The following is a 16,864-nucleotide window of genomic DNA, read 5'->3' on the forward strand; positions in this document are numbered from 1 at the left end:
GTGTACTGTTTAATTTATACATATTTATAAGTTTTCCGAATTTCCATCTGTTATTGATTTCTGGTTTTGTTCCATTGTAGTCAGAGAAGATACTTTGTAGATTCCAATCTTTTTAAATTTATTGACTCCTGCCTGTGGCCTTATATATGGTCTAACCTGGCAAATGCTCCATGTGCACAAGACAAAAATGTGAATTTTGCTCTTGTTGCGTGAAGTGTTCTATACAAGCGACTCTAGTTGGTTTATGGTATTGCTCAGGCCCTCTGTTTCCTTGATGATCTTCTTTCTGGCTGTTCTATTCATTATTGAAAGTAGAGTAGTGAATTCTTCAGCTATTATTATAGAACTGTCTATTTCCCCCTTCACCTTCAATTCTATGAATATTTGCTTCATATATGTTGGGGCATCATGGTTAGGTGCACATATGTTTTTAATTATTATATTCTCTTGATGAATTGACCCTTTTATCAATACATAATGTCCTTTTTTGTCTCTTGTAACAATTTTGACCTAAAGTCTATTTCGTCTGATAGTAATACAGTTTCCCTAGCTGTCTTTGGTTGCTACTTGCATGGAATATCTTTTTCTATTCTTTCATTTTTGACCTATTTGCTTCTTCGCACCTAAAGGGAGTCTCTTGTAGACAGCCCTCAGTTGTATTTTAGAGGTTTTTAAATCCATTTTGCCATTCTATGTCTTTTTTTTTCTCTTTAAAGATTTTATTTTTCCTTTTTCTTCCCAAAGCCCCCCGGTACATAGTTGTGTATTTTTAGTTGTGGGTCCTTCTAGTTGTGGCATGTGGGACGCTGTCTCAGCATGGCCTAATGGGCAGTGCCATGTCCGTGCCCAGGATTCGAACCAGTGAAACCCGAGCCTGCGGAAGTGGAGTGCACAAACTTAACCACTTGGCCACGGGGCCAGCCCCCATTCTCTGCCTTCTAATTGGAGAGTTTAACTCATTTACATTTAAGTAATTAGTGATTATGAAGGACTTATTTATTCTATTTTGCTATTTGTTTTCTCTACGTCATATATAATTTGTTCTTCATTTCCTCCATTACTGCTCACTTTTGTGTTTAATTGATTTTTTGGAGTGTATCATTTTGATTCTCTTCTCACTTCCTTTTCTGTGTATTTTTACATTATTTTCATAGTGGGCTTCCTAGAACTACAATAAACATCTTAAACATAACAATCTACTGTGAATTAATGCTAACTTAACTTCAAAAGGATATAAAAACTTTGATCCTATATGACTCCATCCTTTCCCTTTTATCTTATTATCATCAAACTTACATCTTTATACATTGTATGCTCATTAACATAGATTTATAATTATTTCATGCATATCCTTTTAAATCTTATAGGAATATAAAGAGGAGTCACAAACCGGAAATGCAATAATACTGGCTTTTATATTTACCTATGTGGTTACATTTACTAGTGTTCTTTATTTCTTCTTATGGCTCTGAGATACCACCTAGTATACTTTAATTTCAGCATAAAAGAAGGCCTTGCTTTGGCATTTCTTGTTGGGAAGATCTACTGAAAACAAACTCAGCTTTTGCTTATCTGAGAATGTCTTAACTTTTCCTTCATTTTTGAAGGATTGTTATGCCAGATCTAGAATTCTTGGTTGACATTTTTTTTCTTTCAGCACTTTAAATACATCATCCCACTGCTTTCTGACCTTCTTGGTTTCTAATGAGGAATCGGCTCTTAGTCTTACTAAGGATCTCTGTACATGACAAATCACTTCTCTCTCAGTCCTTTCAAGATTCTCTGTCTGTCTTGGTATGGAGCTCTTTGTGTTTATTTTACTTGGAGTTTGACAAGCTTCTTAGACATTTAGATTGATGTCTTCCACTAAATTTGGGAAGTTTTCGGCCATTCTTTCATGATGTGTTCTTTCTGCCTTTTCGCTCTCTCCTCTCCTGCTGGGATTCTCATTACGTGTGTACTGGTGTGCTTGATGGTGTCCCACAGTTCTCTCAGTTTCTGTTTTCTTCATTGTTTTTTCTTTCAGGTTTTCCAACTGGATAATTGTAATTAACTTATCTTCCTGTTCACTATTTTTCTTCTACTTGCTCGAATATGTTTTGGAAGCCCTTGAGTAATTTTTTTTCCCTTACTGTATCTTTCAGCTCAACAATTTCTATTTAGTTCTTTTTTATGATATCTATCTCTTTGGTTTTTTCCCCAAGAACAATGTTTTATTTCTTCCAGCTTTATTAAGATATAATTGGCATAAAACATTGTGTAAGTTAAAGGTGTACAACATGATGATTTGATATACACATATTGTGAAATGTTACCACAATAAGGTTAGTTAATACATTCTTTACCTCACATAATTATCATTTTGTTGTTGTTATTGTTATGGTATAGCTCTTTATTGATATTCTCTGTTTGGTGAGATTATTCATCTAGTTTCCTTTAGTTCTTTGGCCATTGTTCCCTTTAGCTCTCAGAACATATTTTAAATAGCTGATGTAAAGTCTTTTTCTAGTAAGTCCAATGTCTGGGCTTCCTGAGGTATAGTTTCTCTTTTTCTCCCCCGTGAATGGCCGTATTTTCTTATTTCCTTATGTCCCTCATAATTTTTGTTGAAAACGACATTTTCAACATCAGAATGTGTTAACTCTGAAAATCAAATTCTCCTCCTTTCCCAAGGTTTGTTCTTGCTGCATGTTGTAGGTTGTAGTTTTTGCTTAGTGCATTTTCTAAACTGTCTTTGTAAAGACTGTATTCTTTTTCATGTCTCAACACTGAAGTTTCTGTTTCACTAGCTTAGTGGTCATCTAATGATTTGAGACTGATTTCCTTTAACACCTGGAGGCAAAAAAAGAAAATACTTTCTTGATCTTTGCAGCTTGCTTTGTGTTGGTACACTCCTTCAGCACTTAGCCAGTCTGTATACTACTCTGCCTTAGCCTTCACTTCCTGCTCCTATGAAGCATAATGACAGCCAGAGGTGAAAGCTTAGAGAACTCATATCTTTTCTGAGCATGCATCCTGTTCTGGGTATATCAAGCCTTTGCTTCCCAAAGTAAATCTCTTCTCAGCTCTTCCTCCCAGACTTCTGGCATATCCACTGTTTGCCACAACTGCAATGTTGTGCCCCAAGCAGCAGTAGCTTGTTCGTTTGTCTTTCCTTATTTTTGAGGAACACCCCATGCATAGCTGCTTTTCTACCCTGAGAGATTTCTGAGTTAGGTGAAACTAACACAAGCTCCTTACAGCATTCCTTCATGGAACCTACAGACAGGTCGAAACAAACACAATTTGTTGGGAAGAAGGTCTGCTCTGCTCTCTCTGTGACCAGTTACCCATGCTGGGAATACAGACTGCTGTCTTCAAGACTCTGCCACACCAAAGTCAGGGGATGGGGCAAGGCTGAAACACCACAGAGCTCTCCTACCACGCTGAAGTTGCCTTTTTCTTCATTCAGCATTCACTTAGTTGCTTTAAACCTTTGACTATTTTCCAGAGTTCCAACAAAGTTGATTCTGACAGTTTTTGCTCACTTTTTTCAGTGTTTCTGTGGAGGGATGGGCCCTCTGGGCTGTTTACTCTGCCATTTTTTTGTCTTGGCTATTTTGGGCCCTTCACATTGCCATATAAATTTTAAAATAAGCATTTCAATCTTCAAACACAAAAATCTGCTGGAATTTTTATTGGAATTGATATGAAAATTGAGAGCTTTATAATATTGAATTTTAAAATCTATGAACAGGATACATCCTTTATTTTAGGTGTTCTCTAAGTTTTCTCAACAACGGTCCGTAGTTTTCAGTATATGTCTTGCACATCTTTTATTACATTTATTCATAATACTATCTTAATCTGAATTAACATTTGACAGAACTATCTAGCTAGTCACTATCAGGGAATTTCATCTTCCTTTCTCCTGGTAAGCTTTTGGGACTTGAATTTAATATGTATGATACCATAACAAAATGGCAATACTGGTACTTTAGTATTTATTTTGCATATTAGGAAAACATTGGTATTTTACACGAATGTGAGATAAAATGGTCACAAACATCCACATGCTGTCCTCACATGTTGTTACCAGAAAAAGGGCCAGGAATCAGGATTAGAGAGTATTTGTACTTCTGGCTTGAGCTTTTCCAAATAGAATGATTAGGGAAGAAAATTTTGATAAAAAGAGGTGAGGAGAGGTCAGCTTTGTGAGAATGAATTTGATCTTCACGAAAAAAAGGGAGGAAAAAGGAAGAAACCCAGCAACAAAAGAAGAGAAGTAGTTGGCTTTTCAGGGGTCCTTGAATTGGTCCTGGAAACCTGCCTCTTTTTTTCCCTTTTCTCCTCAAACTTCCTTACTAGTCTCTCTGTTTCCCTAAGGTTTCTCTACCTTAATTCTAAGAAGATTCCATGGGAGACCTTTGGAATTAGATGGAGGCCCAAATTGGTTCTAATGAAATTGCAGATAACTCATAAGAAAACATGTTCAGAGTTACTAAGAACTTGGAAATTGGTAATTAAAACAAGACACCTTGGACGAATTTCAAAACTGGAAGAGGGTAAGAGTGGTAAGAACGTTTTTAAAGTAGTGCGTTCTTGTTCATTTAGAAATTTTCAAGTACCATGCAACTCTTTGGGTGTGACTCAGGAGACAAATGACTGACAAGATTTTCTTAAAGTACTGTAATAATACTATACTGAGAAGAATATTTTGCTGTTTCAGGACTTTAAAAATCTACCTTGTGAACTAATCATCCTTTAAAATTTCAATTCCTGTCACATAAGCCTCTCCCCCCCACCCCAATCCCCCCAAGCGATCACACCCTTCTCTGCACCCACGCTGTAACACATACTTTTCCACTAGCACATAGGATTGCACTTGTTTACATGTTTGTTTCCACCACAAAACAGCACGCTACTCAGGGGTAAACATCTTTTTTCTTTCTTCAATCAGTGAAAATTTATTGGGCATGTACTTACTTACATGTATGCATTTTAGAAAGTGAGCCAAAGACGAGTAAGACAATACCCCTGTTCCAAAGCAGCTTACAGTTTAGGAGAGAAACAGGGCAGTTATACGATAAAATAATACAGATCAGCATGCACCAAAGAAGAGAGGAAGGGTATATAACCTACACTGAGAGGTCAGGAAAGCTTCCCAGAAATTATAATGTTTGAGCTGTATTTGGAGGGGGAGAAAACATTTCGCTTATTTTATATGAAGATCATAAAAAGAACTTCAGACCCAAAGTTGTCTAGCTGCAGCTGGTGGCCACAGAGCCATGGCCAAGCATTATAAACTGGAAGGTTCAGATCAAATGGATTATTTCTGAGTCTGGATATTGGGTAGCTAACACATCTTAAGAGTTTTATTTCCAGCTGGAAGTCATCATTTACAAAGCACTCTCGGGGACCAGCCTGGTGGCATAGTGGTTAAGTTCGCATGCTTTGCTTTGGCAGCCTGGGGTTCGTAGGTTTGGATCCTGGGCGTGGACCTAGCACCGCTCATCAGGCCACGCTATGGCAGCATCCCACATGAAATAGAGGAAGACTGGCACAGATTTTAGCTCAGTGACAATCTTCCTCAAGCAAAAAGAGAAAGATTGGCAACAGATGTTAGCTCAGGGCCAATCTTCCTCAAGCAAACAGAGGAAGATTTGCAACAGACTAGCTCAGGGCCAATCTTTGCTGCCTGCCCCTCCCCCTCCCACACACACAAAAGGATACAAAGCACTCACTGGAATATACTAATCAGGGGCCAGCCCCACGGCTGAGTAGGTTAAAGTTCTGTGTGCTCTGCTTCAGCTGCCTGGGGGGTTCATGGGTTCGGATCCCAGGTGCAGACCTATTCCACTCGTCAGTCATGCTGTGTAGGCATTCCACGTACAAAGTAGGGGAAGATTAGCACAGATACCAGCTCGGGGTTAATCTTCCTCATGCAAAGAAAAAAAAAGGGGGGAATTGGCCAGGGATGTTAGCTCGGGGTGAATCTTCCTCACAAAGAAAAGAAAAAAAATAGAAATATACTAGTCATCACTGATTCTGCAGGCAGGGTTTATTTCAATGCCCCTAAATTGTCACCCACAAGAGCCTGAAGATCATGCTTCAACATTTCCACCACGAGTCCTACTCTATCCAGCTATACTCACATTTTCAGGACAATGACCAAATACAAAGTGGTGTCGGCGAGGATACGTCAACACGGAGTCGGGGCCGAGGCATTAGCATCTGTTTTAATTTTGAACTGTGGTACAATATACAGAAATTGACCATCTTTGCCATTTGTAAATGTACAGTTCAGTAGCGTTAAGTTCATCACACTATTGTGCAACCTCCAGAATTCTTTTCATCTTGCAAAATTGAAACTCTATATCCATTAAAAAATAACTCCCTATTCTCGCTTCTTTCAGCCCCTGGCAACCACCACTGTGTCTGTCTCTATGAATATGACTACCGTAGGCGCCTCCTATAAGTGCAATCATACAGTATTAGTCGTCTTTTGTGACTGGCTTATTTCATTCAGCATAACGTCCTCAAGGTTTATCCATGTGATAGTATGTGTCAGAATTTCCTTCATTCTAAAGCGGAGTAATATTCCCTTACATGTATATACCACGTTTTCTTTGTCCATTCACCTGTCGATGAACACTTGGGTTGCTTTTACTTTTTGCCTATTGTGAATAATGCTGTTATGAACGTAGGTGTACAAATATCTCTTTGAGATTCTGCTTCTAATTCTTTTGGATATGTACCCAGAAGAGGAATTGCTGGATCATATGGTAATTCTACTTTTAATTTTTTGAGGAATTGCCATACTATTTTCCATAGCAGCTGCACCATTTTATATTCCCACTACGCAGCAGTGCACGAGGGTTCCAATTTCTCTCTATCCTTGCCAACATTCAGTTTGTTCTTTTGATTGTAGCCATCCTAATGGGTGTGAGGTGGTATGCCACTGTGATTTTGATTTGTATTTATCTTATGATTGACAGTCATCAGTACTTTTTCCCCTAATTACGCCCAGGGAAAGTTGAGAGTGAAAGGAAGTACAAAGAGTTCTGAAGAGTAATCTCTAGGCTACTGCTGCTGTCTCCCCACCCAAATTCTACTTTCACGTATTAAAAGGAGTCAATCAAAACTCCTCCTTACTGCTAAAACCTGCATCACCCCTCCGGGCAAATGTCTCTAATTAGGATCCTTCTCCCAACAATTCAGATGTCAGGAAGCAACCAAGGCTGATTAACTGCGGTCAAGGTCCATTAACTGCGGGTTTTCGTTTCTCCAGGGAGTAATTTGAATCTCCAAGTGAACCTAATCCATAGGGAATATGCAGCAAAATGGGAAACCTGAAGGCATTTCCGTGGAATAACCTTCAGTAAATTGCTTCATCTCTTTAGGGCCAGTTTTCTTTAGCAGTCAAAATGAAGGGGCTGATTAAATGGCATCGAAGGTCCCTTGGGCTTTGACTTTCTATAATATTAGTATACTGTTACCATTGTTGATCTCATCCTTGTTCATAATTCGGCAGAACCCATTTAAATCAACATCTGATATTAACATATTGGTTCCAAGTGTATCCTTTCTAAAAAATATTTCAATGCATATTATTATACAATTAGCAGCTATAATGGCCCCCATAAGCATTTCACAGCTTCTTCAGAAATCTGACCACAAAACATCCTGCATTTCAGCTGATTTAACACCAAACCTGAATATCACGAATGATCTCTATTCAAAATGTAAATCCATCTTTAATATTTTGCATCATAGAACAGTAGTGCTGGAAGGGACACTGAGGTGATTTAGTACAATGCACTCACATTAGAATAAATAGGTACAGAGGGGTTCAGGCGACTGCCCTATGGTCACAAAGCTAGACAGAAAGAGTAAGGACTAAAATCTGTTTAAAAGCCAGATCTCTTTACATCCTGTCCAAAGTTTCTACTCCATGTTTGAAAATGTACTATTGCCCAGTCTCATAGAACTTATCATGTCTGGGTAACTGTTTCAAATCAACTATTTAGCAGCAAAAAGAAATTACTTACAGTGTTTACTGACTGGGACAGAAGCTAGATAACCATTGAAAACAGCCATTCATCGACTCATCTATCTTGGCTGTTTTGACTAAACTAATGAGTGACAACATTAGCGAAGGATAATCTACGAAAGCATGTATCTCCATCTAGAAATCCTTAAGGAAATTGGTCTATCAAATTCACTGTTGTTAGAGAGAAAGAACAACAACAAACATATGGGGTTTCATCAGACTAAAGAGCTTCTGCATGCAAAGGAAACCAGGAAGAAAACGAAAAGACAACCCACCAACTGGGAGAAAATATTGGCTGACCATATATCCAACAAGTGATTAATCTCCAAAATATATAAAGAACTCACATAATTCAAAAACAAAAAAATAACCTGATAAAAAAAATGGGCAGAGGATATGAACAGACATTTCTCCAAAGCAGATGGCCAACAGGCACACGAAAAGATGTTCAACATCACTAATCATCAGGAGAATGCAAATCAAAACTACACTAAGTATCACCTTACACCTGTCAGAATGGCTATAATCACCAAGACAAAAAAGAACAAATGTTGGAGAGTGTGTGGAGAAAAGGGAACCCTCATACACTGCTGGTGGGAATACAAACTGGTGCAGCAACTATGGAAAAACAGCATGAATATTTTTCAAAACATTAAAAATAGAAATAACACAGTATCCCACTACTGGGTATTTATCCAAAGAACATGAAATCGACAATTCAAAGAAACTTATGCACCCCTATGTTCACTGCAGCATTATTCACAACAGCCAAGATGTGGAAGCAACTCAAGCGCCCATCAACTGATGACTGGATAAAGAAGATGTGTTATATATATACAATGGAGTACTACTCAGCCATAAAAAAAAGACAAAATCATCCCACTTGCAACAACATGGATGGACCTTGAAGGTTTTATGTTAAGTGAAGTAAGCCAGGCAGAGAAAGATAAACACTGTATGATCCCATTCAAATATGGAAGACGAACAAACACATGCACAAAGAGAACTGCTTAGTGGTTACTGGGGGAAGGAGGCTGCGGGGTGGGCACAAAGGGTAAAGGGGTGCATATGTATGGTGACTGACAAAGAATAATGTACAACTGAAATTTCACGGTGTTGCAAACTATCATAACTTCAATAAAAAAAGTCCAATATAAAACAGTGTTGCAATATACTCCCTCTTGTGTATGTCTATATAATAAATATCTCACGTGCTGTACTCATATAAAAAAAAAAATTAAGGGCTGGCCCCATGGACGAGTGGTTGAGTTCCTGCACACCGCTTCACTGGGCCAGGGTTTCACTGGTTCGGATCCTGGGCACAGACATGGCACCGTTCATCAAGCCATGCTGGGGCAGTGTCCCATATAGCACAACCAGAAGGACCTACAACTACAATGTACAACTATGTACTGGGGGGCTTTGGGGAGAAGAAAAAAAACAGATTGGCAACAGATGTTAGCTCACCTGCCAATCCTAAGAAAAAAAAAATCAGCACATGAAATCAACAACACATAAAAAGAATTATACACCATGACCAGCTAGGATTTATCACAAGTATGCAAGGCTGGTTCAACACTCAAAAGTTAATTAATGTTATCCATCACATCAATAGGCTAAAAAAAACCCCACATGATCATTTCAATAGGTTCAGGAAAAGCATTTGACAAAATCTAAACCTATTCATGATAAAAACTCTCAGTAAACAAGGAGTAGACAGGAACTTGCTCAACTTGATAAAGAATATCTACAAAAATCCTACAGCTAACATCATACTCAATGATGAGAAACTCAAAGCTATCCCACTAAGATGAGGTATGGGGATGTCCCCTTCTCATTACTGCTTTTCAACATCGTACTGGAATTTCTAGTTAATGCAATAAGACAAGAAAAGGAAATAAAAAGCATATAGATTGGGAAGGAAGAAATAAAGCTGTTTTTGTTCACAAATAACATGATCACCTATTTAGAAGATCTGAAAAAATAAACTAAGATAACTCCTGAAACTAACAAGGGATTACCGCAAGGTTGCAGGATACAAGGTTAATATACAAAAGTCAACTGCTTTCTTATATACCAGCAATGAACAAGAGAAATTTGAAATTAAAAACACATCATTTACATTACCATCCTCAAAAATGAAATGCTTAGATATAAATTCGGGAAAACATGTACAAGATGTATACGTGGAAAACTACAAAACTGTGATGAAAGAAATCAAAGAACTAAAGAAATGCAGAGACACTCCATGTTCATGGAGAAGACTCAATATTGTCAAGATCCCAGTTCTTCCTAACTTCATCTATAGATTCAGTGCTATCCCAATCAAAATCCGAGCAAGCAATTTTGTGGGTATTGACAAACTGATGCTAAAGTTTATATGAAGAGGCAAACCCAGAACAGCAAAAAGACAACATTGAAGGAGAACAAAGTTGGAGGACTGACACTACCCAACTTCGGGCTACAAGTAATCAAGACAGTGTGGGATTGGCAAAGAAAAGACGAACAGATCAATGGAAAGGAATGGAGAGCCCAGAAATAGACCCACATAAATACAGCCAAGTGATATTTGACAAAAAAGAAAAGGCAGTTAAATGCAAAAAGGATAGTCATCTCAACAAATGGTGTCAAAACAACTGGACATCCATGAGTAAAGAAACAAACAAAAAACACCTAATCTAGACATGGATCTTACACTTTTCTCAAAAATTAACTCAAAATGGATCATAGACCTAAATGAAAAAGGGAAAAATATAAAACTCCTAGAAGATAACATAGGAGAAAACCCAGATGACTTTGGGTACAGTGATGACTTTTTAGATAAAACACCAAAGACACAACCCATGACAGACATAATTGATAAGTTGTACTTAATTACAAATTTCCGCTCTGTGAAAGACAAAGTCAAGAGAGCAAGATGACAAGCCACAGGATGGGAGAAAAAATTTGCAAAAGACATTTCTGATGAATGATTATTATCTAAAATATAAAAAGAACTCTTAAAACTCAACAATAAGAGAACAATCTGATTTAAAAAGCAACCCAATGGGGGCTGGCCCTGTGGCCTAGTGGTTGAGTTCAGTGTGCCTCGCTTCAGCGGCCCGTGTTCCCGGGTACAGACTTACACCACTCGTCAGACATGCTGTGGCGGTAACCCACATATAAAATAGAGGAATATTGGGGCCCAGCTCCGTGGCACAGCGGTTAAGTTCACACATTCTGCATCAGTGGCCCAGGGTTCACTGGTTCAGATCCTGGGTGCGGACCTATGCACTGCTTATCAAGCCACGCTGTGGCAGGCGTCTCACATATACAGAGGAAGATAGGCACGAATGTTAGCTCAGGGCCAATCTTCCCCAGCAAAAGGGGGAGGATTGGTGGCAGATGCTAGCTCAGAGCTAATCTTCCTTAAAAAAACAAAAATTGAGGAAGATTGGCACAGATGTTAGCTCAGGGCTCATCTTCCTCAGCAAAAGACCCCACCCCGCACAAGACCCTAACAGACGTCTCACCAAAGAAGATATACAGATCGCAAATAAGCATTTGAAAAGATGCTCCACATCATAATTCATCAGGGAAATGTAGATCAGAACGAGATACCACTAAACACCTATTAGAATGGCCAAATAGCAGAACACTGACAACAGCCAATGCTGAGGATGTGGAGCAACAGGAACTCTCATTCTTTGCTGCTGGGAGTGCAAAATGATACAGCAACTCTGGAAGATATTTTGGCAGTTTCTTACAAATCTAAACATACGCTTACCATATGATCCAGCAATCGTGCCCCTTGATATTTACTCAAAGGAGATGAAAACTTACATCTGCACAAAAACCTGCACACCGATGTTTACAGCAGCTTTACTCATAATTGCCAAAACTTGGAAGCAACCAAGATGTCCCTCAGTATGTGGATGGATAAAGAAACTCTGGTACATCTAGACAATGGAATATTATTCAGCATTTAAAAGAAATGAGCTATCAAGCCCTGAAAAGACATGGAGGAACTTTAAATGCGTATTACTAAGTGAAATAAGTCAATCTGAAAAGTCTACATACTGTATGATTCCCACTAAATGGCATTCTGGAAAAGGCAAAACTGGAGACAGTAAAAAGATCAGTGATTACCAAAGATTAGAGGGGAGGGATGAATTAGTAGAGTACAGAGGATTTTCACTGCAGTAAAAATACTCTTTGTGATACTGTGTTAACAGATACATGTCATTATACATTTGCCCAAACCAGTAGAATGTATATGACCAAGAGTGAACTGTAATGTAAACTATGTACCTTGGGTGATTATCATGAGTCAATGTAGGTTCATCAACTGTAACAAATGTAGCACCCTGGTTGGGGATGCTGCTAAAACGGGAGGCTCTCCATGTGTAAGGGCAGGGAGTATATGGGAAATCTATCTACCCCTCAATTCTGCTGTGAACCTGTAAAATGCTCTAAAAAAAATAGTCTTAATTAAAAAAAATACAAGTGAGAGAGGTCATGATTGACAGAGCGGGTGGGTACGGGATCCAGGGCACAGAAAAAGGCTTAAGCTTTGGACAAGATCAAGGAGCTTTTCCACTAAGACAAGAAGCAAGGGGGTAAAGACAGGTGCCTAGCTATACTAAGAACTTCAATATTACATAATGGTGGCATAATGGCGGGATTTATGCTGTGATTTACAAAGTTACTTGATAAACTGTACACTTCAAAATGGCTAAATGGGGCCGGCTGCGTGGCCGAGTAGTTAAGATCGCGCGCTCCGCTGCGGTGGCCCAGGGTTCGGATTCTGGGTGTGGACATGGCACCGCTCGTCAGGCCACGTCCCACATCCCACAACTAGAAGGACCTGCAACTAAGATATACAACTATGTACTAGGGTGGGTTTGGGAAATAAGGCAGAAAAGAAAAAGAAAAAAAATTGCCAACAGTTAGCCCAGGTGCCAATCCTTAACAAAAAAAAGAAAGATTGGCAACAGTTGTTAGCCTAGGTGCCAATCTTTAAAAAAAAACACAAATAGCTAAAATGGTAATTTTTATGTCTATTTTACCACAATAAAAAACATATATAAAATTACTTGATTACTACCCAATTTCCATATTCTAAAAGGTTAGCGCTGACCATTACATTTCATGGTTAGCTCAAGTTTAGTTTCTATTTCACTAACTATTCTAGATTTTACATAAAACAAGTCCTATTTAACTTCTTGTGGCCATGGGAAAAGATGTATTCCACTTTATCCAGTTTACCTATTCCTACTTAATAGAATAAACCAAAGATCTTACCATCTGAAATACATCAGAACCTTCATCAAAATCCACCATACCAAAAAATATCCTGTTGGTAAATGCACTGGAGTATCGCCAGGAGTTTGCCAGGATCTGCAATTCTTCATCAGCTTGCCTGGATGCAATATGATTTTTGAAGATAACGTATAAAACATTTTTAAAAGCAATCTAGTTCATCAGCAGGAAAACAGATTCAAAGAAACAAGAGCAGTTTTTACAATGGGGTAAATATTAAAAAAAAAAAAAAGACAAGCAAATCAGGCACTACTGAGAGGGTTAGGACAAACCTTGGAAAACACTGCCATTGTTTTGGCACAAAAGAAGCCTAATCCCAACTGTTGGGGATTTCAACAGAAAGTAATTACCTGCCTCCGCTTCATAGTTTGTGCCTGTTTTCTTAAAGCTCTTTCAGTAGTCGCTGGAAAAATCCAGCTAATAGTCTCTACAACAATTTTTTTTTAATTAAGAGTATGATAGCTAACAACCTTGTGAAGTCTACAACAATTTTAATACCCTAAATTACTTCTAGGAGTTCAAAGACAAGAGAAAAGTATTTCTCCAGAGAAAGCAGACGATAATATTAATCCACTAAAAAAATCTAAAGTACAAAATGCTACTTAGTAAATAAAAATACAGCCGGATGAATTACTAGGGTAAAAGATAAGAAGAATCTAGGGAATTGAGATTAATTGAAATCTCAAGTCATGTTTGACTTTTCCTTTATCACCCGCATGCTTTCAGTTTCCAAGATCTGATAATTCTTCATTTGTGATTATTTTTTAACTCCATCCCCTCCCATTTATTTTCATCGCTATCATCTAAAGTCAGATCCTTAATACCTGACATTAGAATATTAAAATACCAGCTCTAGTTTCTCCCCCTCCAATCTTTCTTACACAGTCTTCCTAAATTACCACATTTTGAAACTCTTGAAAGATAGCGCCTTAGAGGGTGGTGGCCTCAATGATCACTGGTCTATCTTCCAGCCTTGACGGTCTAACGAGCTCTGGGCGGGGAGGGGCAGCAGGAACCAGGGGGCAGACTGATGGGAACCGACTGGCTGAGGTTTTCTGATGGAGCCAGGAGGATGAGAGTAAGAGGCCGGGGTAGGGCCGGATGCAGAGAGCAGCAGCTAAGGTTATTGGCAACAGCCCTGGGGTCTCCCTCCTCCTCTTTTCAAGAGCAGTTTCTTCCTGAAAGATCCCAGGAGGTAGAAGGCCGGCCTGATCTCTCCCAGCACAAACAACCCCACTCATTATTTCAGAAATTACCGTTCCAGCTGTGCCCTGCAAGACTCGGGTCTGCGTCAAAATCCACAATTAAACTGCGAATACAACGAAAGGAGTAAAGTACTTCAAATTTCTGACAACCTCTCTTGAATCCAATTAATAATCAACAGACTTTTTTTTAATTTTTAACAGATTCAACTCCAATATGCAGATTTCACTCTAGTTTATCTAAGCTTAAGAATCAGAAAACAGGCCCGATGAGGTGTAAATACCCAATTTACCAATTTTGGCAGTCGCTTGGAGTAACCATGAATCTCTCTCAGAACAGCCCTTGCCAAGCCCAGAAACTTCCTAAACCCAAGTTCCCTATTCGGTAGGCAATTTCTATCTTTTAAGTAGTAAGAGAAAAAAGTTGAATAAGACCATTCCTTGCTTTCCACGACAGCCTGGTGAGGGTGGTAAGCCAGGGATCCCTAGTCCCAATTCATAGAAAAGGAAATGAAACTATACAAAGGGACTTGTTCAAGGTCGTGCAGCTGAAAGTGACAGCAAGATTAGAAGCAAAGTCTCCTGACTCCTGGTCCAGGACCCTCATCAGCACATAAACTGCTTCCCAGAAAAAGGCGTCCAGTCAAGAAGAGAGAACCTCCCTTAAAGCCCATCCCCCACCCCAGAACACTCACCAGGAAACTGAGTTCCACCCTTTCCCAAGCTGACCTGGCCCTTCTGCCCTGACAATCTATGACTTTGCAGCCTTGAGTGTTTGGTTAAGCTTTTGGTTTTAGATAAAAGGGGTCTTTCGCTGGCTGCTGGGAACCTGACCTCAGAGGAAGACACCACATCCCAGGCCACAACCCCTGCCCTGCCACCCGACTCCGCTCTGCCATGTAAACAAGTCAAACCCTGGGAGCGCTTAAGCACCATGAAAAACAGCCAGGCGCGGCACTTCAGAGCAATGTTTTCCATCTCGGGGGTTCTTCTGCAAAGGGACGGCGACACCTGGGTCACACCGGGCTGGAATGCGAAAGGAGCTCCCCTGCTCTCGTTCGGGGAGGGGAGGGAAAGCTCTTAGAGGATGGAGGCTGGGCAGGACGGCGAGGAGGGGCCACAGACGCCTCCTGAAGAGACGGAGACGAGGCTGGGTCAGGGAGGCAAGGACCCCGCACGTCCGAAAGCCCTGCCCGTGCTCCGGAGAACCCTGGGCGCCGGGAGCGCAGGCGACCGCTGAGGGCCCCAAGGGCCACCGGGGACCGCAGCCCAACTTCCCAGGCCGCTGTCACCCACACAAAGCCCTCCTCTCCGAAGCCACTCCAGGGACGGGCCCAGGACTCGGCGTCGTTGGAGGCGGCGGCTCTGACGCCGACCCGGGAGCTCCGGGACGGGACCCAGCCCTCTCCCGACAGCGCGGGCCAGGCAAGGGGCCCGGCCCTCCGACCCCGTGTCCCCACTCCACGCCCGGCGGGGAGGAGCCCCAGCCCCCCGCCGACAGCGGGCCCCCCAGCCGAAGTTCGAAGGCCGGACGCTCGTGCCAGCCTTCGGGACCCTGCCCCGCTCTCCGGCCGCCGACGGCGACCACGACGGGGAAGAGGGCGGCTGCGCCAGACCAGAGGGGCGCCCACGGGCCACCGCACAGTCCTCCGGCCTCAGCCGCCCCGGGCGGACGAGTCCGAGCCCGGCCCCAAGACAGACGCCGGGGTCCTGACAGCGGCGGGCCCCTCCCGAGCCCTGTGTCCCCTCCGCGGAGAAGCAGGCACGTTGGAGTCACGGCACCCCCGGCACGACTCACGCGGCGGCCGGGCCGCGGGGAGCGGGAGGAGGCGCCCCGCGGAAAACGGAGCGCCTCCCTTTGTCCCGCGCCGCCCGCGCGCTCCCCGCCGCGCCGCGCCCCGGACCCCGCACAGCCCCCGCCGGCCGGCGCACCCGCGCCCGCGAGGCCCGCGCGGCCCGCTCACCTGCGTCAGGTCCTTGTCGTTGAGCAGATGGGACTCGCGCGGCTTGAAGCAGTTCTGACACTTGCTCTTGTTGAAGATGTTGGCCTGGAACTTCCTGCACGGGTTCTCCTTGGCCGCCGACATGGTCGCGCGGCGGCGGCGCCGGCCCCGAGACCTCGCCAGGCCGGGCGCGCCGCGCGGCGGACGACGGGCGGCGCGGCGGCAGCATCCACGGCGGCGGGCGGGCCGCTCAGCGCGGGCGCCGCCGCATGCCCCGCGGCCGGCCGCCTCTCACCGTGCCGCGCGGCGGTCGGGCCTCGCGGGCGCCGGAACGCGGGCGCCTCCCCTTGCGTGGCGGCCCCGGGCGTGGGCCTCACAGAGCGCGA

The 16,864-nt window shown here is 42.0% G+C and overlaps 1 protein-coding gene across 4 annotated transcripts in view; it reads right to left on the minus strand.

The window, feature by feature from the left end:
* LOC139039730 (serine/threonine-protein phosphatase 2A regulatory subunit B'' subunit beta-like) overlaps window positions 1-16,632 on the minus strand; it is a 144,504-nt gene extending 127,872 nt beyond the window's left edge. For all 4 annotated transcript variants that reach the window (XM_070503627.1, XM_070503629.1, XM_070503628.1 and 1 more), the window contains exon 1: window positions 16,500-16,632. In XM_070503627.1, coding sequence (XP_070359728.1) covers window positions 16,500-16,622 — 123 coding nt within the window. In that variant the 5' untranslated portion in view covers window positions 16,623-16,632. The remainder of the gene's footprint in view (window positions 1-16,499) is intronic.
* Window positions 16,633-16,864: the final 232 nt, after the last annotated feature.

The sequence above is a fragment of the Equus asinus genome, unplaced genomic scaffold, assembly GCF_041296235.1.
Source record: "Equus asinus isolate D_3611 breed Donkey unplaced genomic scaffold, EquAss-T2T_v2 contig_4, whole genome shotgun sequence".
NCBI lineage: Eukaryota > Metazoa > Chordata > Mammalia > Perissodactyla > Equidae > Equus > Equus asinus.